Genomic DNA, 27,347 nt, shown 5'->3' with positions numbered 1-27,347 from the left:
GTAGCATAATGATATAATTTTAATATTAAGAGCAAACCCGAACATAACGTATTGCATGTGTATAATTTAATAACGTGTATAATTAATCCCTAAGCCTACAATAATTATTATTGTATCATAAACGCTTGTCCTGCAAAAAGGGTTGTCTCCTCTTAAAATTGTACAATTACCGCAAACGGTAGATTAGTTTTGTAGGTACATTAATTTTACTTAAATGACTAAAAATAATATATTAAATTGATCTATTTATTTTCCTATAATAACTTTCATAGCTGGTTTATCTTGCGCGTAATCATTACTAGGTCAAACAAATATGGCGGTCACCGTTTTTTGTTATGTTTTCCGGTCAATATATTAAGCGTTCACTTTTGCAGTTTTGTGCAGCTGCGTTAGACGCTGATTATTTAGCTATTGCGACAAATACAGGTTTTGGATAATACGATAAAAACACTCAATATGAGGTAAATATTCTGTTTTATTGCATATTATTTTGTAGTTTAACGGTCAAAAGAAACAGTAACTAACTACTGTTTATTTATAATTACCTATTTACATTTTGCATAAACTTTCGGAGTAGTTTCAGCCAGATTAGTAACAAATGTATCCGAAGGCTAGGTTTTCAACCTGAGGTCAAAGATTTGTCATATGCCTGCTACAAATATGTGCGTGCCTATCCTTAACATCTTTTAATCATCCAAACTTTATGCGCTTCTTCTGAACTGCCAACTGCTTATATTCGTACAAGACTATAATTAGCAGTTATTTTAGTCTATAACGGTGGTTTATCAAGTTGGTTTACTATCTTTTAGTAATACTTCTAAACGTGCTGGGGTAGTATCAAACTAGTTGGCTTAATTCTTCTTCATAGGCTATAGGCTGACATTTTTATACAAAAAAGAAACTTGTTATAGAAAACTGTTTGTGTAAGTTAGTTTCAACACACTAATTCACGCTCTTCACCTGCATTACAATTAGCTCATCATTAGCTCATGCATCCTTTTTCAAAATCGTTGGATAAAATTATGGCTGCACAAGCCAGTGTAGGTACACCCTTATGTTTGCTGCATGCTTCTGATAGCATTAGCGAGAAGTCCAATTTAGCGGCATTACATATCGTTTTCTGATTTTGTGATTGATTGTGGGACTTTTTTAAAGTTACCAAATATATTAAGTCTGTAATTATGATGCTCTTTATTAACTAGAAAGATGGGTACTTTAGAAAATGCATTGGACCAATAGCTTGGATTGCACAATATACTATTTCCAGTATGGGCACAACTGAAAAGTAACTTTAAACCGTTAAGAGAGAAGCCAGTAATGCATGAACAGCCTGACTGGCCCTATAATATCAGCCTGATTACGTTTGCCTGTGAAAGCTTAGCATAAGTCAGGTGATTTTACTCTAAGATTGCCAATAAAGTGGAAATCTGCTAGGTAAGCCAATTTTTGTGCTGCCTCAGTGAAGAAAATTTTTTGATGTTATCAGAAAATGGGACCAAACTGACTGATGCATGCAGTAACTGTAGCTAAGCCATTCATTTTTTAGCTTCGGATTAAGTTGCTAAAGTCTAATTTTTCATAAAGCATTTCATGTTTGCCTCTACTAGGTGTATATCACTCTTACATATCTTGTAAAATACAATCACCAGTGCATACCAATATACCTACTAATACTCATCAATACCAAGGTAGAATAGATATATATTTCATAAGAAAATTGTTGTAGTTCTTTTGGAAAACTCAACTATCATGTCTCATGCCAGCTAAAGGATTACCTGTTTTGCCGAAATGCTGTAACAACAACATGTCTCATGCGAACATAATAGTTTTTGTTGATGTACTATGACATAAAATCGTAACATTGCCATTTACGAATCACTGCTACTAGCAACCTAATGCAAGTTATATATGCAATAAATAACTAATGGATCTGTAGAAGGTCATACAAGTTGATGGGATGCACAATGTGTTATGGTGAATCAATTTATTTTTAGCAGGCAAGCATAATGTTGTATCTCTAGAATTATTGCATTCACAATACAGTGGAACCTCGGTTCTTGAACACAATCCGTTCCAGAAGGTTGGTCGAAAACCGAGTTGTTCGAGATCTGAAACAGGTTTTCTCATTGTAATTAATATGTATAAGTTTTAATCCGTTCCAAGTCGATTTAACAACCTCGGTAATTTATTTTTCAACATTTTACACCATAAACTGTACTGTATACTGCATACTATAAATAAAAACAGGTAGATGTAGATCGTGTTTAACTTTAATAAAAGATTTTTTTTCTATGAGAATTAAAAAAGAAAACAAAAAGTAAACACTTTATATTCTTTGCTCTTAGGACATCAAAAACATTAAAGGTTACGATACAATACAAAAAATCGCAGAAATTGATAATAAAACAGCAAAAAAATGCAACAGATCAGCTACATCAAAAATCGTGTGAAAGAAGAAAATAGAAACATCAATTGCAGTTTTACTTCAATCTTTGAAGATGAATCCTCCTCAAAACAATTTAGAGTAACTCGACTGGAGGAGTTGTGTCCCTAGAAAATCTCTTCGGTAGAGGCGACGTCCTCCCAGATGGCTTCTTTTTGTAAAGAATTAATGACGTGAAACTTCTCCCTTTTAGAACCTTCCGAAAGTGGCTCCTATCTACGTTAAACGTATAGACATGCTGTTTCCGGAACTGTTGCGAATGTTTAATTCAAATGCGCATGTTCCGGTTTGGTCGAGAACCGAATTTATGGTCGAAATCCGAGACAAACAAATCTCAAATTTTTTGGTCGAAAACTGAGTTGGTCGAGAAGCAATGCGTTCGAGAACCAAGGTTGCACTGTAGTTGATTTAAGGAAGCTGTTTGGTAAACTATAACGTGATCACTTCATTGTCATATTTTCATACGTTTGATGCGATTTATGGTGATGTTAAAAGAGATGTTTGTGACTTATTTTTTCAATGATCTGAAATCTATCACAATGCAATGTGGGCTGATGTTTTAAGGTGTATAAATCTAAAATCAGTACCAAATGCAATAATTTATATCGCCAAATATGTGTTAATATTATGCCTCAAATAAAAAGTGACACTGCAGGTTGACTCATAGAATCTTTTTTAATGTAATTACAAAAGGTGGTGTTTGAGGGACTCAAACTAGAAAACTCTTGGCTGTGCCACTACGAATATCTTCCATGACACAAGCCATTATTAAATTATATGCAAATCTTGTAAATGTCATCAGCTATTTGTATTATAAATGTAAGAGCAATGTTAGTCCAGATGCCTTAACTTGTTCTTTATCACAATGCCGTAACATCATTATTTTATTGTTTCCTTTGAATGCCAGAAGCCAGGTCTTTCAATAAGTGTTACTAATGAAAATGGGCTGTCGTTGGCTAAACTGCTTAGAAACGAAGAGCAGCGGCTCAACGCTTTTTTTTAAATGGAGCAGTTTACTCGTAGCACAGCTGTACTTTGTTTCACCAGATGGTTGGGATGCTTCAAAAACTCACCGGAAATTTCTTTTTTGCGTGGTGGCAGCTCTACCATGCAAGTTGAGCTGCATGCGTGGTGGCATTTTCGATTTGTCTCGTCTTTGAAAATTCCTTGTAACAACATTACCAGACTAATTTAATGAAGAATAATTGAAATTGGCTAGGTATAACACCAGTACCCTTGTTACAAGTCAGGATCGCTTCCTTGAAGTACTTGGTGTCTGGGAAGCTGACATAAAATTAATCATGGATCATTATCAGTTAATACCTATGTTCGTATTTGTTAGTTTGGTTTTCTCACAACTTGTCTAAACCTGTCGCTTTCATTTTCAAGTAGATATATGAGATAAAACTACGAAATTATTTCAAATTATCACTGTTCATGCCTTGATAAAAATTCCTATTCGAAACCCTTACATGTCTCGAGTGAGTCTCTGATGTGCAAATGAGATGCGATTAGGATACTGTATGATTCCCTACATGTAGGGTGTGCGCGTACTGTACTCGTGATTTAGGTACCACTCACATCTTACATTTGTAAGATCATGACAGTTCCGTAATGTTGGAGATACACAATGGAGGTGTCATTGGTAGCGAGTAAGCTTACGCTTTTTCGTGTATCACCAAAAACCTTTAAATAGTTTGCTGGCTAAACTACTTGAAAATGTTTTTATTGAATTCATTGATTGATTATTCTCTAATCCCTGGAGTAATTACCGTACCGATTCTTTACCATTGACTGTACTAGATAATTCAAATTTTATGGTTTTTGTGAATGTCTCATTTAGAAGATAACTTACCAGGAGTATGCGTAGGGAAATCGAGAGTATTTTAAGCGCATATTCAAGCACCAGACCAAACCATGTTTCAACACTCAATGTTGTTTTATCGTGAAGTAAGTTTAGTGAGCTATTATCTGTATTTTTTATACTTATGATGTCATTGGCTTTGCTGGAAAACTATTGGGCGAGTTTATTTTAACATATAAGCTAGATGCTTTGGCTGGGTACATTTTCCTAGAAACATTCCGATTGCTGTTTGTTAGATCCATTCAAATCAGCTTATGAAATGTTGGGTTTTCGTAACAGTTCAACCTTTTTTCAACTGTTAAAAGCCATGTATTGCGTAGACTACGTTTCCGTGATGCTGTTAATACGCAAGTTTGCACCATCTGAAAAATGAAAACGACAAAAATCTGCAAGTCAAGTGAGTTTTGTTACTCGCAAATTTTTTTGGAATGTTTCGTGTTTGTGAAATATAGAAATGGCAGTTGTAGATGATGCGCAAAAAAACCTTGCAAACTATTCCATTTTAAACATTTTTTGTACTTCGGTCATCATATCGATTTGATCAGTTCCGAGTATGACCTTTGGTGTGGAAATTTTTATCTTTTTAACCAAGCGTACGCGTTAATCTTCAACACACCAGTATTCATTGAAACACTTATCGCATTAACTCAACGTGCGCACAACTCCAAATCTGCATAATCTGTGTCATGGGCACATAGTGATAGATATTGATTTCCATAGTGTTAGACTGGAGTTGTGAATTGTATGATGTAACTACTATTGGCAGCGATGATTGTATAGGTAATGAATCACAATTCTGAACAATCATGCTGGCCATAACAGTAAACTCACTAATTAGTAGCTCCTGTCTGATGGGATAGGTAATCTGAGCTCTCTGCTGTTGGTTGTAAGGATATGAGGTAGTGATGTATAGTCTTGGAACTGAGAACATGTGTGGATGTTGATGTAAGCCCGGCTATTTACCAGTTTGAGATGTTATCATTAGCCATTATTGTATTATGAGATATGATAGCATCACTAGTCAAAGATGGCTATCTCCAGGTCGAGTCATACACGCGTATCATCACGATTGATTCTGTTTGTATCCAAATGGAGTGTATAATAATGTAATGCTGTGTAGCTCGGCAGCGGTTTTCTCTCAATATCTCGCATTGAGGTCTAAAGTATTTGTCTCAATGTTAACTCTCCTTGAGATTTGGAGGTCTGAGGAAGTTGAACTTCCTGCGTTGTATGGCCCATTGTCACAGTTCGTGAGAATAGCTGCTCTTGTCGTTAGGAGTTCCTGTTTGGGAAGTTGCGTAGTGATTGCATCTTATCTGCTAACTTGGCGGAATATGGTGATTCCTTTTTCATTCGCTTGCTTTCATGACTATCTCCCTTTGGTAAACGTCATGTTACGAATTGCCAGCTGCTGTTTCGTTCTTTCCACGCAGTTAGACTTCCATATTTCAAAGCGTTTATACCGTCATCAAACTCAAATGAGCCGTGCATATGATCTGCTGGTGATAGAGTCAATAGCAGTGAATCAACCACGAGTGCAAATACATGTAAAAACCGATTGATAGAATACAAATTTTGGCCAAAGTATTACCAAACGCTGGAGAACTAGTAACATTCAGGATTGTTTTAAGCCCCATTGGTTTATGAACGCACTCAGAGTTAGCAGAAGATATCATCTCCAATTGATGCTATACATTATTATGACAACATTGTTCGATGTGTCAATGATTTCAGATTGGTGCTTTATTCATCTATACGCCGGGCTTGTTGATTCCATCGATTCTGTAATGGCCTTTGACCATGATAGCGTATGGAGTAATTGTACTGACACGAGTTTTACGTTCTTTGTTGAGTGAGGAAGACGTGTTGGTTGGTCATTTACAGCATGTATTTCACTTCCCTGGGGCCCTCAACTCTCCAATAATTGTATAGATTTCTTGCCGCCTGTTCTAGTCAGTATGCAAGTAGCCTGTATCAGCAAAATGGTTTCACATGTTGTTGAAGACACGATATGATAATTCTATAAGACAAACAGGAAGGAAAGGCACCATGAAGACCACTTAGTTTTGTACCATGAAAGCTTCTCAAAAACTTAAAATTGACCTTTTGTTGACCTTGTATTTTGCAGTATTTGTGCAAAATCAAAAATATATATTATTTTATTAGGCTTTTTTACTAAACATCTCATCTGAGTTGTGTTTTTTTTTCTTGGCAATAAATTAATATGCATTGGGATGATAAATAAAAAACAATCCATTTTATCAAAATGTTACTTTTATTTTAAACTTTAATATTGAAAAAACCATTTATATAAATGAAAGGTTCTCAACTCTTTAACATGCTATCGGGTTGTATCAAGTATGGTTTCCATGTTGTTCTCAAGTGCAGGCCACAGACTCGTCGTACCATTGAGATTAAAAACTATACTCCCAATGCTGGCGGTAAGCACAAAAATATTGAGCGCTGTTCAACTTTTACCGGCAATAGCAAACAAAACCATCCCAAAATACACTGGACTAGTCAAAGTTAACACCGGGTTATATGGAATTGCCACCAGTGTGTCGATGCCAATCTAAAAATCATGCTTATCAATTTTTGTTAAGAACAGTTATTTTCTGAACGACCTTAACGTTCCAGAGCTGCTTGGCTGCGTGATCACCAGCAATGCTGCTTAATGTACATAGCGCTCTGCTGCGCGAGATCTCCCCTGGGGTCTCGCAGTCGTTATGGGAACCATGCTTTCGGCATGCTGACTGCCTTCTTTATGGATGCAATCGTAGGTATTACATTTGCCCTTTGCTTCAAGTAGTCGACAAACAGAACTTCATATTATCATCATTAAACAAATACGCCTGTAGATTGTATGGAACTAAAAAGATTGGGAGAGGAGATATGACTCTTTTGACAACTAACAAGGAAGTTGTATGAGCGCCGTTGACATATTTGTAATGTCTGTTTTTCTCTTAAACGGTTATAAATTTTACTAAACGGATGATGTCTAAATGTAATGATGTTTTATCACTATATGGTGCTCTACAAATAGCTCAGGCTTGTATTTCAGGCTGGCTTGAAAATTGGAGTTGTCTAAATTGTGTATTTCTATCAGCTCCTAACATTGTTACTTGCAGTGAATTTTGCAACAAATTACCCGTGCATATGGTGTTATGTACATACACATTTGTAGGACATTGCTTACATCGCCCCTTAACCGGCGTTCATTTACCGTGGCGTCTTTGCTTGAAGATGAACTTGCATCAAACTTTAGTAGATTTTATTAGAAAGTATGGGTATTTTTCTACCATTTGCGATTGTTTATGATGTTTGAGGTTATATTTCACTGCGAGGATGTTTCAAGATTAAAATCGACAAAATTTGATCTCGGTAAAAAAGCTCAGATTAAGTGAGAATGCTATTACGATGGCTATAGTTGTGAAGAGATTGACAGCGTAGAGACCCAACAAGTGCTGCAACTTAATTAAACACAACTATTATAGCGAATAGCAACTGTGATGTCATTTCGATCGTATTTTTCTTCTGAGCGTTTTACCATGCGCAAGTTTTGTCGATTTTAATCTCGGTACATCCTGGCAGTTAGATCACTTTAAAACATAAAAACAGTTTTAACTGGTAGAAAAATACCAACACTTTCTGATAAAATCTACTAAAATTTAGTACAAGTTGATCTTTAAGTATAACTATGCACCGGTTATGTTCATCATGCATCTGATTGAGTGTTAGTTTAATTGAAAGGGTAATATTCTACTAATACTGTAGTACAATAGCATAGATAGCCTTACACAATGGGAAGATATGAGCAAATAGGTCTGCCGTGCTAATGTTTGTAGTGGAATGCTTGAATTCGACCCCATTTATGTACCTGCAAATGTTAGGCGCTGATAGAAAGGCTTGTAGTTGCGTCTTATCACGTATGAAGTATGCAACACCTACTAGTCAATATAAACAGGCAATCTCAGTGATAGTTTTGAATCCACTGCGTTCATGCTTCAAATATTGACCCATTATAACATCGGCATATACAAAACTGACAGTTTGACCTTTTAAGGCAAGTCATATTACGACACTCATCGTCAAAAATTCATCTTTTCGAAGTATCATTTGATGACAGATTGACAGGAAATAGTAATCTTCAAAGAGTTTAACTGCATCGAGCGATATTCTGTTTGTATTGGGGACTGGCTATGCTACTTCCTCCTCGGCCATTCCTATAAAAGATAATCACTTTTAAAGATGACCCGACCTAAGTGGGTCGCTGAAATTGTAAGCAGAACAGTTGAGTGTAAAAGCTGAGCATCCGTGGCAAGTTAAAAACTATGCCATGTCTATCAGCTCACGAATCCAAGTTACAGTTCGTTGCTCCACTAGAATTGATGAAATGTAGTCTCTTGCCATCTTTTCTCACTGTAATTAATGTGATTAATGACTCGTACTATTTGAAAATATTTTTGAATGTGAAAATGCAGCGAATGCTTGGTAGAGGTAGAAAAGTTTGTAATTGCGTTTGATCGTACTATCACTGTGTTTTCATGATTGGATTTGGAGTTGTGCACACGTTAAGTTACCAAGCTATAAGTGTTTCAATGGATATTGGCGTGTTATGGAGTAATGCAAACGGTTTGTTAAAATGATGAAGAGTTCTGTGCCAGAGGTCATAGTGACGCACTTCTGTTTCATTTAGCAGCAAAATGGAATAGCATTGTCGCTAGTAGAATTGCAAGTGGTGTTTCCATCTTTTGCACCCTTGAAACATTCAGTGAAAATTTGTGAGTAATGAAACTCGCTTGATTTGCGAGTTTTTGGCTTTTCCACCTTACGGATGGCCCAAATTTGCGGATTACCCCCGTCGCGGAAACAATACATGAAATATCAAACAAGCTGGTCAGACTGGTATAGTTAGGCAGGCTGTCATGCTCGATTTGTCGATCAAAGGAATAATTTGATGTCTAGTTGGCATTAAACACTGCTGGAACACCGTGGAAATTATATTTGCTGTTTATGACTTCTGGAAGTTATGTTATGTTCACAATCACGTGTGAAAATATTTTTTATACATCTAGTTTTGGAGCTACTATAGCCCTTTTCTATAATGACAAGTGTAACGGAGCATTCGTCTAAGTGAAGGTCATTACCTTGAGGCAGTTCCCAAGTTCGTAAATCGGGTTTGCAGCCAAAGTTTATGTTAACATTGAGTAGATAATGGATAGTTTTCAGGGTAAAATGACTGCAACTTTGGCAGTATTTGTCAATACAGTCGGTTATGCTTGACAGAGATTACAGGTACCTTTGTGATGTTTGCATCAATATTACTTTAGGGATCATATTTTGATTTTAAACTGTTTTTATTTTTATAGCTTTCTTAGTAATGTTAGTCGACTACGAAATTTAGGTAAAATTATATTGTCTAAATAACGATACTCATTTGTAAATATATTTTAAAACATTTACATATTTAACATTTATTTTAGTTTAGCAATGTAAGAAAACTTTTACCCGCAGAGAAACTGTTGGCATCATCAAACTTCATTTGTCAACTAGGGTAGGATGAGTTTGACCAATCCAAACATTCCTGTTTGCATCGTATGTCTTTTACATCTACATGTATGTTCGCATAGATGTTATGCCAGTTTCCTGTCAGTTTTGTGTGTGTAAAGAGGCGGGTGTAAACTAAGCTTAAAAGCCTGATGACATGTAATTCTGAGTCGTAACTTTGGCTGTCAATCACTGCTTCCATTCCGTGGATCATGTATATCACGTGGAGTTGGAGTTGTGTTGCCATGCGAATTAAGCGTTTCAATAAACATTCGCACGATGCGGAATTACTCTGGCGCCTTGATGAAAAAAAGTAAGGAATTGTACGGTGTAAGCTGATAACTAGCGACGCAGTTACTGACACACGTGTTAGCGACGCAAACACATAAAACTCGATCGAGAAAGGATGATGGAAGTATTAAAAATGTTTAAAATTGAACAGCCGACGCGGTATTTTAATACGCGTCATTCGTGAGTGCTATTTCCATAATTCGCAAGTTACTATACTATACCTCCAAAGAGAATCAGAGTTGTCTTCTTTATCACTATGTTTTCATGACGCGCACGATTCGCAAATTTGAGCCAATCCTCAAGCTAACTGCATCATGGAAATGGCATAAATCCGCAAGCTGAGCCAGTTTTTCGATTCGCAAAACTATAGAATCCATCATAGCGACGCAAACACGTGAAACTCGATCGAGAAAAGGCAATGAAGTATTAAAAATGTTTAAAATTGAATAGCTGACGCAGTATTTTGGTGCGCATCGTTCGCAAGTGCTGTTTCCATAATTCGCAAGTTTGATGGATTCGATAAAGTTTTGCAAGTTTCAAAACTCGCTTAGCTTGCGGATTTATGTCGTTTCCATGATGCGATTAGTTTGCGGATTTGTTCAAATTTGCGCATCTTGCTCGTCATGGAAGCATAGCGTATGTCCACATCTTAGTACTACTATGATTGGGGCGACTATTAGAGCCATAATTATGCATGTGGCCGAGTATAAACTTCCATCATTCAATGCCAGCAATGTTACTTATTGTCTAGCGATAGGAGGCAAGGGATCAATTAGGAAGATATTTAGCTACCTTGAGTTGGCGTAAGACAGTTTACGACTTCCCTGTCGCCTTTGTCTGGTAGGTTGTTAGCTAGCTCTGGATATATATGCGTAGAGCTGTTTGACAACTAGCTGTACTTGTTTAAAACTTGACGCACTCTATACTATACCTCCAAAGAAAATCAGAGTTGTCTTCTTTATCACTATGTTTCCATGACGCGCATGATTTGCAAATTTGAGCCAATCCTCAAGCTAACTGCATCATGGTAATGGCATAAGTCCGCAAGCTAAGCCAGTTTTGCGATTCGCAAAACTATAGAATCCATCATACTTGCAAATTATGGAAACAGCGCTTGCGAATGATGCGCATTAAAATATCGCCTCAGCTATTCAATTTTAAACATTTTCAATTCTTTCGTTGTCTTTTCTCGATCGAGTTTTATGCGTTTGTACCGCTAACACGTGTGTCGGTAACTGCGTCGTTAATTATTGACTTACATCGTACAATTCCTTATCTTTTTTCAACAAGGTGTCGGAGTCAATTCGCATCATGCGAATGTCCATAGAAACACTCAATTCGTATGGTAACACAATGTGTGCACAACTCCAAACCTGCATGAACGCTTCATGCGTGTCATGGAAACAGTGTATTATTGTAAGGCTAGGCATTGATAGCTATATTCATTGTGTGCAGTTTTTATTTGGTATAATCCGAAGGACCAATCTAGAAGAGAAAATATAGCAGATCATTTACAACAACAGTTTAAAAGATGAACTTGCACAAAATTTTTAGTAAATGTCATCAGAAAGTATTGATATTTTTCTATCATTTGCAATTGTTTTTGATGTTTAAGGTGATCTGATTGCCCGGATCTTTCAAGATTAAAATCGACAAAATTTGATCCGGATTAAAGCGCTCAGATCAAGTGAAAGTGTGATTTTGCCGTCTATAGTTGCAAAGAAACTGACAGAATAGAGACGCGTAACGCTTCTACTTGAATGCGACAGCTGATATCAACCATCGCAACGATAACAACTGGTGACATCATTTCACACATATTTTTCTTTTGAGCATTTAAATCTTGAACGAGTTTTATCTCTTTTAATCTTAAAACATTCCGGCCGTCAGATCACCTCAAGCATCAAAAAGGATCGCAAGGGATAGAAAAATTCTGATACTTTATGATGAAATCTACACAAATGTTGTGCGAGTTCATCATTAACCTGTGATAGGCAGCGTTTGTGTTGTATTTGAAACACTTGACTCGAAGAATCAAAGCAACTGGTTCTTATCTTGAGTTGTGTCATGTGTATGACAGATGTGTTTAGCGAGAAGCCTTGATTTTTAAATAAATAGTTTTTACTAAACTGGGTAGTCTCCGGAATAGCAGTTTGCAACAAATTTCGGCATCGCTTCTATGTCGGCAGCCATTGCGGGATGCCGTAAATTGTCAAACCAATAAAAATCAAAGATTGATCCAATCTCATAGAGACATTGTTTGTGCAACAGTTCTCTTAAAAACTTTCACAGCCTCTGTTAAGCAGACATCATACTTGGTCTTCGAGGGATTGCTCCCACTCATTTCGCTGTGTTGCGCAGTCATTTTGGCTCTCGGTTAGCAGCCTCCTTGATATGTTATCAGGTGATATAGTATCTGGCCCTTAGTTAAAGTATAAATCTTATCTAAAGCTGGTCTATCAGGTCTATCAGCTATGAACAATAAGAAGATACGAGCCTCACGGTCTAAAGGCATGAGTAATGTTTATAATATAATGCTAAAAGTTCGTCCATTTAAAATACCTGCCAGTGTTAGGCGTTGACAGAACATTACACTGTCAGTTTCATTTGTTGCGTGGTAGCTGGAATAAGTTCATAAGGCGGTGAAACAGCTTGTACCTTGCTCTATGCCCACTTCCACCTTGTTCTCGAAGTTGTCTTCTTATTTTCTATATGAGCATATTGATGTTATTAATGTTGCTTCCCAACTTTATATAATTCTGGTCTGTTTGTAGTTTCTTTGCTGGCTTTAAGCCTGACAAACTATGATGGTCTTTAGCTGATAAGTTTGATATTTTCTGAACACGCATATGTTTATGGTTTGTGCAGTAGAGATATCGAAGCTACAACATGAAGCTTTTCCAAGACATCATCGCAGTAATTATAAAACCACTTTCTAAAGTCTACATGAGGCCTAATGTGGCTACCAGCTAATAGTAATTATAGGATGATTGTTTACATTAGAGGTTGTCTGCTCATGCTATCAGTTGGAAATTTGGAATTGTCAACTCTTGTTCGATAGACAATTTGTAAAATTGAAGTTTAAAAATTCTGCTCTCTGAATGTCTGTAAGAGACATGCAATGGTAACATATCTGTAGTAGTGTAGGTCCTTAGTTCAATTGCAGACGAGCTGTTTTAACAGTGAGTAGTGTTTGGTTTAGCCTTCTCATTACTGCGGTTGGAAGATAAACAGCATACCTGTATATGGTGTGACTATGAGTTGTGCGTATCTATGGGTTGCACATATTTATGAATTGTACATATCTATGAGTTGTATGTCTCTATGAGTTGTACGTGTCTATGAACTGTACGTATCTCTGAGTTGTACGTATCTATGAATTGTACGTTTGAGTTGTACGTATTTATGAGTTGTACGTATCTATGAGTTGTATGTGTCTATGAATTGTACGTGTCTATGACTTGTACGTATGAGTTGTACGTATCTATAAGTTGTACATATCTTTGAGTTATACGTATCTATGAGTTGTACGTATCTATGAGTTGCTTCAACTCCTGGAATTGACTACGCTAATTCTTTCTGCTTTTTTATGTGAAAGTATTATTGCGGGTTTCAACAAGTGGGAACAAGATGTTCAAAGTTTAGTGAATTGGTTTACTAAATTCAATAAACTTTTTTTCGAGCTGTGTGTCGCTTTAACTTGCTCGAAGATAGCTAGTAGTTTTACCTAACCAATTAAATATTATAAGCCACTTGAATTTAGTATGTTATTCAATGCGCCTAACCAGCTGGATTAAAACACTATTTGTACGAATAAGTCTTATTTGGATATCGGTTACTAAACAGTTTATTGAAAACTATAATTACCTCTCCTGTCTTACCTGTTGGTTCATTAGCAGAGTTTTGTTTTGGAAATGCCAAGTATACTTCCTGTGTGTCCAATGAACATTTGGTATTTTAATACTTTCTGCTAGTAGCTCATCATTGTGCAGACAATTCCGTTTTTAAATAGGTTTGATATTTCCTGTATAAACAAACCATATTAATGTTGGCTGTAAAATCGACAAACCAGGACAAGGAACTACGGCGTATGTAACAGGGTTTGCCCTGACTTGAGCAGATTGCGTGGCATTCAGTGGAAAGACATTCATTTGAATGTCTTTCCCGTGATTGCTACTGTTTCAAGAATCACACTGTTAGTTTATGGTTTTATTGTGCATGATTGGATGATCATGATGCCTGATTGAATTTTATTGTCATTTTTGTTATTGGCATCTTAGCATTTTTGAAGGAAGAATTTTGAAGGAAGTGCTAACACTCTCTATCTGGTGATTGGTTACTCGCGATTAGTTATGCTGTCATTTTGTTTCTGTTTTTGTCATTTGCTCATCTTGATGTCTGAGAAGGCGTCCATATTTAGCTCATTGTTTGGAGCACTAGGGTGAATGTTACAAACAGCTATAGTACCAAGATCGGTCTCCTTTCATAACTACCGCCTTCTATGAGCTAATATATTTGGATATGAGAAGAATCCTATTGTGGGAATTAAAATACTTGCTTTTATTCGAGTAAATTATTTGCTTGAATTGTACAGAAGTCAAAACATATTACCTAGAAAGTTATTGCACGAAATGAAAATACATAGACCTATGGAGCTCACACGCATCGTTTGCTATATGATGATGTCATGCTCATGCTTCCTTCTGAGACCATCATAAAGAGAACGTTTTCATGGTGTAGACAACTCCCGCTTTTTAAAAGTTTTGCATAAGAACATGTTTATGAAAAACTTGCTGCTACTATTAAAACTGAAGAGCGATCTCAATGATGATATCCAGGCAAAAGTGACTCAAAGACAACAGTGCAGATTGTATATTTATACGAGTAGCATTTGATAGTCTTAGTTTGTAATCATGATTAAAAATGATTTAAGTTTTTGATCATCCATCAGATTTTGACAGTTGCGGATTTGCCTTACCCTGCTTCATGCAACATGTCAATGTTTTGATGGGAACTGTAATCTAAAGTACAGTCACAAGTTAAATAACCCTTTACTAACGTTTGCTCTGCTCGATAACAATAGCAACCCATCTCAAGATTCCAGAATTTGCTGATTGTCCAGCGATTGTGCTGACAACTCCTTATTGGATTGGCAAGCTATTGCTTCTTTTGATTCTGGTAGAATTGAGACCTTGAGGATCATTTATATTAGGTGATTTTTGGCATTTCCCTGGAGGAAGCACTTTTAAAATGCTGGAAAAGATTGTCTGAATAAAATGTCAGAAATTACTAACATCACAATGAATTGCTGCAAACTCCAACGATGCTGTTAGTTGGAGTAATACAGTTACTTGCAATAATGACATCAGTGATCATTTCTGACATACCAATAATAAATGCATTGTGGAAATTCTGGTGACAACCCAGCGGTGATTTAGATTTTGGCACATCGGTCAGCATTGACTAATCCCTGAGCGGTTGTCATATGTGTAAATCCTCAATAAATAATTGCTGAAAAGACCAATTCAGTGGTTGAATAACCATTAAACTGCATCAATATGCACCTTTGTCAAAAATTCTTACTAAGTTAAAATGATTATTGTTCCCATCCCCTTCATGAAGTACAAGGACATATTGTTTGATGCATCGCACATAAATTTTGTTTTGTTTTTTTTTTCTGATGGAAGCCTTGCAGGATCTGATCTCAAGAATTTTAACCTCAGACTTGGTTGCCGTGTCTTTTGAATATGAGCCATGTATTGTTTTGACAGAAAAGGTATCTCAAAGAATGTTCATCGTGTAACAAGTTCCTCTCATTCAAAGTTGTAAAGCGTATTGAGTTTATAAAACCATGTATCTGTACCCTATGTTTTTATGATGCAGTTAATCCGTAAGTTTGGGCCATTTGCAAAATTAAAATTGCAAAAACTTGCGTGTTGGGCGAATGTTGTCAGCCGCAAATTTTTTACTAACATTTCACGCATGCGAAAGATGGAAATGGCACTTATGAAAGATGTGCAAGTAAATGCTATCTAAGTTATTTCATTTTAAACATTTTGCAAACTTTGGTCATTCTTGCTTGGTTTTCTAACCTCTGGCGTATAATACCTTAGCCTTTTTAACAAAGTGTTCGAATTAGTCTGCAACAGGCGACTATTGTCCATTGAAACGCTTATAGCCATAACTCAATGAGCGTACAATTCCAAATCTGCGCAATGGAAACACAGTGATTAAGGGAGGTACTATTCTATAACTAATGCATTACCACCGAGTTTGACAGCCTTTTAATCTAGCCAGCCCTTCCTCACCTAGTCTTTAGTAAGTAGGCAGTCACATTTATATGGGCTACCTGTACTAGCATTTAGTTTCTTGTTGCGAAACACCCGGGTAGTTCTCTGGTATTCCTAGATCTGGATGATTGATTAGTGAATTAAACCACTGATGCAAGAAAAGACTTCCATTATTGAAGTATGACCTTTATGCTTCTGCCTTTTTGTAAAAGCCTCCTGAATTCAACCAACTCGGCCTAAGAAAGGGTGCTAGCTAGGCCGGTGTGTCGCTTCTCTACTTCAGGTGGCTTGTTTAAACTTTCTTTCAAACCCAGTTTTGTATATACCAGTCAATCCTCTGATACTAGACTGTATTAACAACTTTCAAGACTGTGATAGTACTTATAGTAGTACAATTCCTTTTGATCCTTGAATATCATTTTGAAACTTCAAGCTTATAGAACTCTATGAAAAAACAGAAATCAAATAGAGTATATAGTTTTTTCATGCTCTTTCAGAGAAGTGACGTTTTAAAGAAAGAGGAAGAAACATAATGATTGCAGTACACCGAGTCTGATAGAGTGTGTATATTTGTTATGTACACCGAGTCTGATAGAGTGTGTATATTTGTTATGTACACCGAGTCTGATAGAGTGTGTATATTTGTTATGTACACCGAGTCTGATAGAGTGTATATTTGTTATGTACACTGAGTCTGATGGAGTGTGTATGTTTGTTATGTACACCGAGTCTGATAGAGTGTATATTTGTTATGTACACCGAGTCTGATAGAGTGTATATTTGTTATGTACACTGAGTCTGATAGAGTGTGTATGTTTGTTATGTACACTGAGTCTAATAGAGTGTGTATATGTTTGTTACGTACACTGAGTCTGATAGAGTGTGTATATTTGTTATGTACACCGAGTCTGATGGAGTGTGTATGTTTGTTATGTACACCGAGTCTGATGGAGTGTGTATGTTTGTTATGTACACCGAGTCTGATGGAGTGTGTATGTTTGTTATGTACACCGAGTCTGATGGAGTGTGTATGTTTGTTATGTACACCGAGTCTGATGGAGTGTGTATGTTTGTTATGTACACCGAGTCTGATAGAGTGTGTATGTTTGTTATGTACACCGAGTCTGATGGAGTGTGTATGTTTGTTATGTACACCGAGTCTGATAGAGTGTGTATTTTTGTTATGTACACTGAGTCTGATGGAGTGTGTATATTTGTTATGTACACCGAGTCTGATAGAATGTGTATATTTGTTATGTACACTGAGTCTGATGGAGTGTGTATGTTTGTTATGAATAGAAGAACCAATAGCTTTAGTGTAAATCTCTTGTTGCTGAGAAGTTATCTAACCTTGTCTAAAGTACAGCTTTCATTACTAAGGATTTAAATCAGCGTACCATTAGAAACCAATATTCTGTCAGCAGCCATTTTTCATTTCTGGATCTATTAGAAATGCCCTCAGTAATTCGGCAATATCTCAAGAACTAATAGTCCATTCAGCTTGAAACTTTCAAATTATACTGAAAACGTTTGACGCACAAAGTGACCTAAGGTTCTTAATCCTACGTAAACTAAAAGTGCAAAAAAGTGTGAAAGCATTTCATTATGTTACATAGCTCATTTCTCATTAGTTCCTTTGTTCGGACCAAGTACAGTTTTTATGCATTTTCTGGAACCATCACCAGTTATATGTCGTCATTACAATATTATATATTGTGATCTCCAATGTGATTGGCTCCAATGACTTTTACCTTGGCCTATCATTGTCATTGTCTTACCGAAGCCATCGTCAAGGTAACAATGTTGTATTCAATGTTCGTTGTTGCCTTCCCTCTCCCCAGCCATGTTTGATAAAATGTCCGACTGTAGCCAGAGGTTGAAGCTGAAGTGAATCAATAACTCCCACATTCCCATAATTGAGGACCTAATGCACTAGTGCTTTACTAGCTGCATCCATCTCTACCAACTAGTCTTGCAGTTTAGCCAATTAGTCAGACAGCTAAAGTCAGTATTTTACATCAAAGGCTAAAGTTCTTGGATAGTGCCTTCTGCCAGGCCCGCTCCCGTTGCCATTCAAGATGATTAAATGCATAAGGACCGTGCTTATATAGCCAAATGTATCATCATCAAGCTATTGGATATTATCTAGGATAGTTATTCAATGGAACAGTTTTGCACACTAACAATTTCATTGTAAACAAATTATTACATGTGCAGTTAAGGTTCGTTTTTTTTATATAATTTTTGTTTTGTCAACCAAATTAGAAAAAGTGTAGCTATATTAGAATAAGCTTGTGGCTTAAAACATCCATCTCGCATGTGTTGTTCAATTACAGCTAAACAGTCTGTTGAATATTGGAATTACCTCCCCTGTTGAATATTATCCCTCACCCATAGTTTTTATCGACTTTTTGGTTAAAAATGCGAAGTGTCTTTTTACACCACCCATGTGCACCCTTCTTATTTCAATACTTCTTGTTTGTATTTCATCATTGTCTCATACCTTTCTTTGCCAGCCATTGCTTGTTTTAGGGCCATTTATAATCAGGGCCGTTTAATTTTTATCTATGACCATAAAAAGACACGTCTGCAGGTGATAGCTCTCGAACATGCTTATCTCAAGTGTTTAAACGTATATGCAAGTTGTGTGCTATCGTTGCTGGAGCAGTTATAAGTGCGAGATAGCTGTCATGCAGCTCTCCAATAAACGACTATTCTCGTTTAATTTGATTCACATAAATTCTTGACAGCCCTTGTTACCAAATGATTGATCTTGTCAACAAATCGAGTTTTCCAAATCCTGGTAACCATTGGGGGATAAGCGAGCTCATTGAAGTCACCAGCTTCAGCTGTAACCGCATCATGCGTGTGACAAGCCTATATCTAGCTCAATGGATGTAGCAGGCCATTAGGAACTAGGCTACCGGAGGTCTCTAAGGCTATGAGATATATGATCACCCGCACTAACCAACGCCACTATTCATCGTTGAGAAGCGCAGTAGCTAATTACTCCCGACTGACTAGAGCTTAGCAATTGAAAAGTTGATTTCAGTTTATCATCGTTCATCAGTTGACTATATCAGATTACAGCGGATTGTTAGTAAATAAGTTGACTCGGGTAGTAGTGGTAAACTTCAGTGCCGACAACAAATGCAAACAAGTGTGGATTTAGTTTGACGAGTCGGTAGTTGGTCGGGTAAGCAAGGAAGTTCCTTAACAATGTTGAAGCATGTCAGACATGGTTCGATGCGAGCCAACTCACTGGATACTCCATCGTCGCCTAGTGATGACTCGTATTATTCGACTCCTGGGCTGATCGCAGTGCATCCTGGGTCGCTGCCTCAAATGGAGAGCTCTGCCTACATATCACACTGGCAGGATAGTCTTTGTTCTCCAGAAGAACCTCTTCAAAATACGTATGACTCTATCGTTCCACCCCCTCACAATGCGGAAGGCGGTTTTACTATGCCACAAATCTCAAACTACGGGTAGGAAGTTTCTTTTGTAGTCTTTTCATATTTCGGTTTCTTGATTAAATAACACATTTAATTGTGATAATAACATGGCTCTGTTGATATACATGTTCAAACGAGTCGCTAACCGAGTTCATCTAACCGAGTTCATCTAACCGAGTTCATCTAACCGAGTTCATCGACCTATTCTGATCATCATATACTCTCGGGTGATCTAGTCTTGCGCATCTTTGGCTATCTATGAGATTTGATATAGCAGCTGGAACATAATATTTCAAATGTTAGTTGCATGAGCTAACCCCATTTTGTCGAGTAGTTTCGAGGAACCTCAAATGGATTTTACACGCACCGATATATTTTTATCTTGTGGAGGCAACGCGCTGGTATTAGCTTGTTGGTTTGCACGTAATGGCAAACAAGGATGGTGCTTTATCCAGGGTTTGGCAGTTTCTTAGACATAACATCACTTAGCTTTATCAAACCTCAGTTGCCCCTGGAGATATTGGCTGTTGGTTGTTGTCTGAGGTGGTCACATGTCCGTATGGATGACAGGCTAAACATCTTAATAGCTTTTCCAGCCTCGCTATCCATTTGTGGCACATAACAGTCTAAAGGGCGGTGACGCTGACCCTTGCCACATCTTACAAGTCTCTCTAGATATAGCTGATGATAGCCAACAAACTGCGCTAAGGCGCAAATTGACCATAGAGGTTATTAGCTGACATCAACGGACCATCAGTTGGCTCAGTTTGTGATTTGTATCATATTAGCTACAGATTTTAAGATTTGGCTCCTCATGGTTTTGACAGCCACATACATCATCATTGCTCAGTGATCATTTGTATTGCTTTTAGAAGGATTGATGATTTTGTCAGACATTCTATTGCTATGGCTCGAGTGTTTCCTGTGGATCACAGAAGAAATCCGATAAAACTTACTAGACTACAACTTTGGGACTTACCCTTTAGTACGTGAAACTAGTGTAGTATATTAAGTGGGAAATAAAAAAATTTGTACTAACAGTAGGAAGATCCATTGTGTGTCTAGACCTTGTTGAATCAACAGCCTTTTTAAGAGAACCAGGCTGGTTGTTACCATGAAATATTGGCAGCAAACCTGTTTTGCGATTGGCCGTCATTGAAAAGCTAATACATTCGAAGTCAATACTGGTGTAACCGAGAAGAAAACTTTGTGTTATCATTTCCCACAACTCTGAGTACACAACTGAGGAAAATCGTTTTGTATCACGAGCACTTAGCTCTATGGTTGCCTGGTTAATACAGCTGACATTTCTGCATGATTGTCTACCCAGCAGGGATCTGACATTATAAGTTTTGATGATGCTGACCATGTTCAAATCCATAGTTGGACAGTAGGTGGTTGAACAATCTATTATCATGCCATTGTGGTAGACAGCTGGAGGTACCCTCATTTGTGTGCTACCGGGAATTTTGACTACTCTATCTTGCGGTTAAACTTGCAATGTCAGTTGCTTTTAGTCCCTACTAACTGGTCTAACGAGCAGTTGGTTTCAGTGAATTATAATCAATAATCAGCGGGATAAAGCAGAAATAAAGAGATGTTCCTATTTCACTGCGTGGGGCTTTTAGTTGACTTACAAGTTTATCAGCTTCGCTGACACTAGGAAAATATCCGATGACTTTCTATTCCTTTCAAGTCTTATTCAGCGCATTTTACTTGTTGAGTGATCTATAATAGCGTCTTGAAGGGAATATGTATGATCTGTTCCTATTTTTAACATTTTCAGGCATACACCATGTTTCTATGAAGCTGATAATCCGCAAGTTTGCATCATTTTCCGCAAGTCAAGTGAGTTTTGTTACTCGCAAATTTTTACGGAATATTTTATGCTTGCGAAAAATAGAATTGGCACTTGCGGATGATGCGCAAGAAAATGCTGTGCAAGCTATTCCATTTTCAACATTTTCTGTACTTCAGTCATTATATCGATTTGAGCAGTTCCGGATGCTCCCTTATGACCTCTGACATAGAAACCCGTATTTTTTAACAAAGCACCAATGTTAAGCAGCAAGACCCGAATGTCCATTCAAATACATTGCACACTGAAACTCAACGCGCGCACAACTCCAAATCCGTGTCTTCCGTCTCATGGAAACAGGGATATTTTTTTGCAAAAGTACTTGTTGCTAATTCGGTACTGTCATGCTCTAAATTTGTCTGTGTAACGGAAGCTATTAAAAATGTAAATATGTTCCTTATGGTTGATAGGTTCACATATTTCAGTGGATTAGAGCTGTAACCTAAATTCTTGACTGCACAAGTTGAACTGGTAACTTAGCACATAGGCGCGTGTGAGGTTTGATCGCTTTCAGTCAGCCATTACAAGAGTTTGAGGTAGAGCTGTGTGTAACAGCAACCGCTGCCCAATAACAGTTAATATCACATGCTGCCATCGCAGTCACTCCCCTCTATAGATCCTCTTTGCTCCACTTAATTAATTAATTATTCGTCTATAGTAGAAGTGTCAAAACAATTTCCATATAATTCTTCCATCACAGGACCAAATGGTAAACACTTGGAGGGTGCTTCAATACTGACCCATTTGTAATTATTTGTGGTTATGTAGCCTTTTCCAAGCGTTCACGTTCTAAAGCGGACAACGTTCACGTTCTAAAGCGGACAACGTTAGTCTGAATATGACATGTAAAAGTGCTGAGGCCTAGCTGACATCGCATTGTGCAATGCTTTGACATCTGGATAGTATCTGGTGGACCGGAGAAGTGAAAATCGATAATTGAGGAACTCGTGTGTTTGTAGAGATCAAAGGGTAAAACATAAGTCGGTTATAACAAGTAGTTAACAAGCTATGGCAGCGAAACTGGGCTTTTTTCTTATTTTACTGTATATATAATTCAGCGGTTGACCAGTGACTACAGTTTGCAGTTGAAATATCAGCATAATGAGATGGTGCAGTAGCATAAAGAATCAGAGATTTAAGCTCAACTTGCCAACAAGCAGTCCAAAGCTTTAGCATTACTAATCTGTCTTTATTATCAAAGACTCGACTGGTAGAGGCCGGCAGCAGATAATATAGTCATCATCGCTGTTTCTCATCATTGCGCTGTCCGCTGTGCTGTCCGCTGTGCTGTCCGCTGTCGTCTTTCATAAGTCATCAAGTTTAGAACCTTGGTATTGCGCAACGGTTGTGCTATATCATATTTTCAACTCTTGCCTTCTCTTTAAGGTTTGTCTTCTCTTTAAGGTTTGTCTTCTCTTTAAGGTTTGTCTTCTCTTTAAGGTTTGTATTTTAGTCAAGTGAATTGATGGTGAACTTATACAAAATTTAGTAGATTTTATCATAAAGTAGCCTTTCGCTATTTTTCTAACAATTTGCGATTGTTTTTGATGTTTGAGGAGATCTGACTGCCAGTTTGTTTCAAGATTAAAATCGACAAGTCAACAAATTAAGACGCTGAGATGAAGCGAAAGTGCGATTATGGTGTCTGTAGTTGCCGATAGACCAACAGAATAGAGACGCGTAATGCTACGAATTTGGATGCAACAACCGATATCAACGATAGCGATTAGTGGCATCATTTCACACGTAATTTTTTTCTAGGTGTTTTAACCACGACCAAGTTTTGTCCATTCTAATCTTGGAACATCTGCGCAGTCAGATTACCTCAACATCAAAAACAATTGCAAATGATAGAAAAATAGCGATAGTTCCGGAGACAATATACTAAAATTTTGTGTAAGTTTACCATGAATTCTGTGAAGGCCTGCAATATTTTAAAAGGTAAAAATAGTTGTATTGATGCAAGCACCTGAAAAACTACATATTAGCAGTGCAATCGTGAGAAAACTATTCCATTGCATTGACAAGCCTTCTTATTCTAAACACAACTTCACCTGCGTAATGATTCATTCTAAGCTCATGTTTTCTCTCTAGTAAGACAACTCATTGAATCATGCGCTAATATAGCGTTACAGAAGTGTTCCTCATCGATCATAGTCCAGAATAATGCTATAAAATTTGTTTCTCCATGAATATGCAGTATTCACTGCCCTATAGACCCTTCCATTTTTTTACAACTCAAGCCTTTGCGAGTTACTTACAACCTAAAAGATTTTTGATTTTGAATTTATATGTGATGATTTTAACATCCGAAGATCTGCGGATCTTATCAGCCTTCCACAATTTGAAACCAGAAGCTGATTAAAGCTCTCATCTATGAGAAAACTTACTTAATGAATGTTAAGTAAGTAATATTGTCAGTGATATCTAGAGAAAGAATGTAATTTGCTTGACTAGCTGACACGCTTTGTGTTGAGGTTTGATTTCTAAACTATATTGGCTAGTTGTACTGTCTGATTCACTATGTTTCCATGATGCGCAGTGCTTCGGAGTTTCGCCCTCTCTGAATCATGGAAACGGCGTCTTCGCACTGAAATCACTGCGCACTGATCAGTGCGAAGCCAGTGCAAATTCACAGCAAGGAAACAGCAATTGCGCAGTGGCTGCGCATAGCTCTCATGCCGTGGAGACAATTCTTCGAGGGCCATAAACTAGGACAAATGTTATCCCGCTAGTCTTGTTTTTTTTCTATTCTTCCGATGTTCTTTCACCTAAATTTAATTATGGTCTGCACCCACGAGGATGAAGAGGTGATTACTTTCCTAGACTTTGTTATCGATGCCAACACTTTTCGAAAAATAGATGGCAAGTCCTAAATTAACGTTTAAATAATATATCACTTAATACTTATTAAAAATATATTACTTTGTAAAAATTGTGTTAAGGTTTGTAAAACCTTGTGAATGTGTATTGTAAATAAAAGTATAATGATGACAGAAGCATAAAAATACCGTTTCTGACGTTCGGTATCTACGATCGATTCAATTTCTCCATCAGGCTATTCGATTTGTACAATTTCTCTTATCTGGCTAATTTGCTGGAAACCACTGCGCAGCATGGAAATGTACAATCCCCTCGACTTCGGAGGGGTCTGCATCGCAGTACTGCGCACCATGGAAACATAGTGATTGCGTGGTGTAGCCATCTAAAGGTCAGCTGACATCACCATCATGACCTCAAAGTGCTATCAACTCATCTGAAAGTGCTATCATCTCATCTGAAGAGCACATAAACACAACATAAACTATGCAATGAATGCAAAGCTAAATGTTTTTCTTCTGGGAGTACTGCGACTCTCATAGGAGGCTCTAGTAGATGAGTTGCACATTTGTGGCTTCAAGCCTGGCTTTTCGCCAGATCTTGCCATGATCCAGAATTCAACATTCCTAATCCGTAGGTTCTATCTTCCCCACACATGCTCGGCAGCTTAGCTAGGGAAGCATCACTATTGTCTAAATGGGATAGGTCAGATTTGTGCTGCCTCTGACACGTAACAAATGGAATCATGCTGCTGTTGCCAAATTGGAGGAATCGGTGAATGTGCAGTTGCAGTGTATGACGAATTATGAAACTTGTTCCTTGCATGCCTGCCATTTGATGGATATCAGTATGGGGCATCACTAGTGGGCTACGCCATGTAGAAAAGAGAAAAAAATGTGTACCATGGCTCTTTCAGCGATTAGTCGGTTTTGGGGACGTTTTTTCCTTTTTTTGTTTGTAATCGCAATCAAAAAATTTGATTTTTAGATGCTGAAACGAATACAGTCAAACCTCCACTCATAGGTCTTCTCTGCACTGAAGCCTCTTGTATTGAATATTTGTATCGACATGTGCAGTAATTTCCAGCATAAAATATTGATAGTTTTCCAAAGCATCACAATTTTGTATGGAACTCAAAAAAGCTAACGGAAATTAACAATGCAATATAAAAATAACTAAAATACATGTTGTATTAGTTTAGATTAGCTTTGGTAGACTTTTGGGAGGTTGCCACTCATTTTCATCACAGACTCCATCATCGCTGAAACTTTACTTCCATTCTACCTTTTTTACTGTTTATTTTTTACTTTATTAATTTTTACTTAAAATATAGGTTTTTACATAGTTTTCTATAATACAATTGTTTTAATCATTGTAATCTTTTTTTACTTTTGAATCAAACAAACTGGAATGTAGCCTCATATGGTTCACATTTACTCCGATATACAACTGTATTGACTATCTTGACGCAAACATAATTTTCTCTTATATCTACATGTAGGTATATATGTACTACGTGTAGTATATATGTAGGTTAGACTCTAATAGCAATAATGATGCTGTCATCACTTGCAGAGAATGTCTAGCCTATACAATAAGGGTTGTATGTTATTCAACCAGTCATTTAAAAGTTAATTGTGGCCTGGTCAAAATTTAATAGTGGCTTTCACCGTCCAAAGTTCAAACAGCTGTTGATGGTTGCCTTGGCGATGTTAAAAAGTACTTTTCATTAGTTCTGCGCTTGAGAACTTCTTCCTTCTCTACTTGAATCCAGTTGACAAGATGATCTCTGTTCTGGTGATCAAGCATGGAGGAAGTCACAGCCACAAAGCTTTCAAAATGCTTTATATGTGTCATAACATAATAACATATGATTCCAATAAAATGATGACATAAGCGCTTCCTCTCTCATCCTGTTAGTAAATTTAATTAATATGAAGGTTGGCTGCGTGACCATAGCCATATTTTATATTAGCATAGAGGTCTGGCTGACTTACTTACCCGCTGCCTTTTTCTAACATAGCTGGAGACTTTCATTCATTTACATCGATAGTCATGGATATGTTTGTAATTGTTGAACACTTTGGGTATAGTGAAAATATTTTAGAACTGAAGCATCTGGTAATGTGACCAGAGATTTTTAGGTCCCTTTCATCAAAATAGCCAACCACACGATTTGTTGAAAAATTTTATAATTTGAACTTGTTCGCAAATATATGCTATGTACTGTCAAAGTTGAGATATTCGCCAGTGATTCAATGAGGTTAGTTCAAATGATATATTGTCATAGTTAGTCAACCTTTAGGAGTTCGCTGACTTTTTAGCGATTTCACATTTCCTATTTATTAGCCGAATGCGAGCCCCTTTCGTGGCAAGAATTAGTTTTAAATGGAGGCCAAATAATTTAGATATATCTTTCCAGTTACTGATATCAATTAGCACAAATAAATAATTATATCACCGAAGCGCCTGCGTTGCATGTCACCTGATCGTGCGCTTTTCTCAAATGCTCAGCAGGTTTGGCAATTTAGTGTCATATCTACATCGACAGTGTTTCCATGGTGGCAGTTTTTGTTGCTATATTTATCAAAGTAGTTACAATTATCAATATTTGTAACTATTTGATAAACTTCCATTTAGTGTCATATTTACATCGACAGTGTTTCAACTATTGCAGTTTACGTGCTATATTTATCAAAGTAGTTACAAGTATAAATGTATATCCAAGTTGATATTTGCTTGCTGTTACTTGGGTTGTCCATAACTAGTTCTTACCACA

At 37.1% G+C, this 27,347-nt stretch overlaps 1 protein-coding gene across 3 annotated transcripts in view; it reads left to right on the top strand.

Moving 5' to 3' along the window:
* The first annotated feature begins 314 nt into the window (after nucleotides 1-314).
* The window catches only part of LOC137396183 (vasodilator-stimulated phosphoprotein-like), a 50,039-nt gene continuing 23,006 nt past the window's right edge, over nucleotides 315-27,347 (top strand). For 2 of the 3 annotated variants that reach the window (XM_068082339.1, XM_068082338.1), the window contains exon 1: nucleotides 19,432-19,923. In XM_068082339.1, coding sequence (XP_067938440.1) covers nucleotides 19,655-19,923 — 269 coding nt within the window. In that variant the 5' untranslated portion in view covers nucleotides 19,432-19,654. Of the gene's footprint in view, nucleotides 462-19,431; nucleotides 19,924-27,347 lie in introns of those variants that run through there. The other variant, XM_068082341.1, reaches the window with a different exon arrangement.

Source organism: Watersipora subatra, chromosome 5, assembly GCF_963576615.1.
Source record: "Watersipora subatra chromosome 5, tzWatSuba1.1, whole genome shotgun sequence".
NCBI lineage: Eukaryota > Metazoa > Bryozoa > Gymnolaemata > Cheilostomatida > Watersiporidae > Watersipora > Watersipora subatra.
This window is presented reverse-complemented; position numbering and strand designations above follow the sequence as displayed.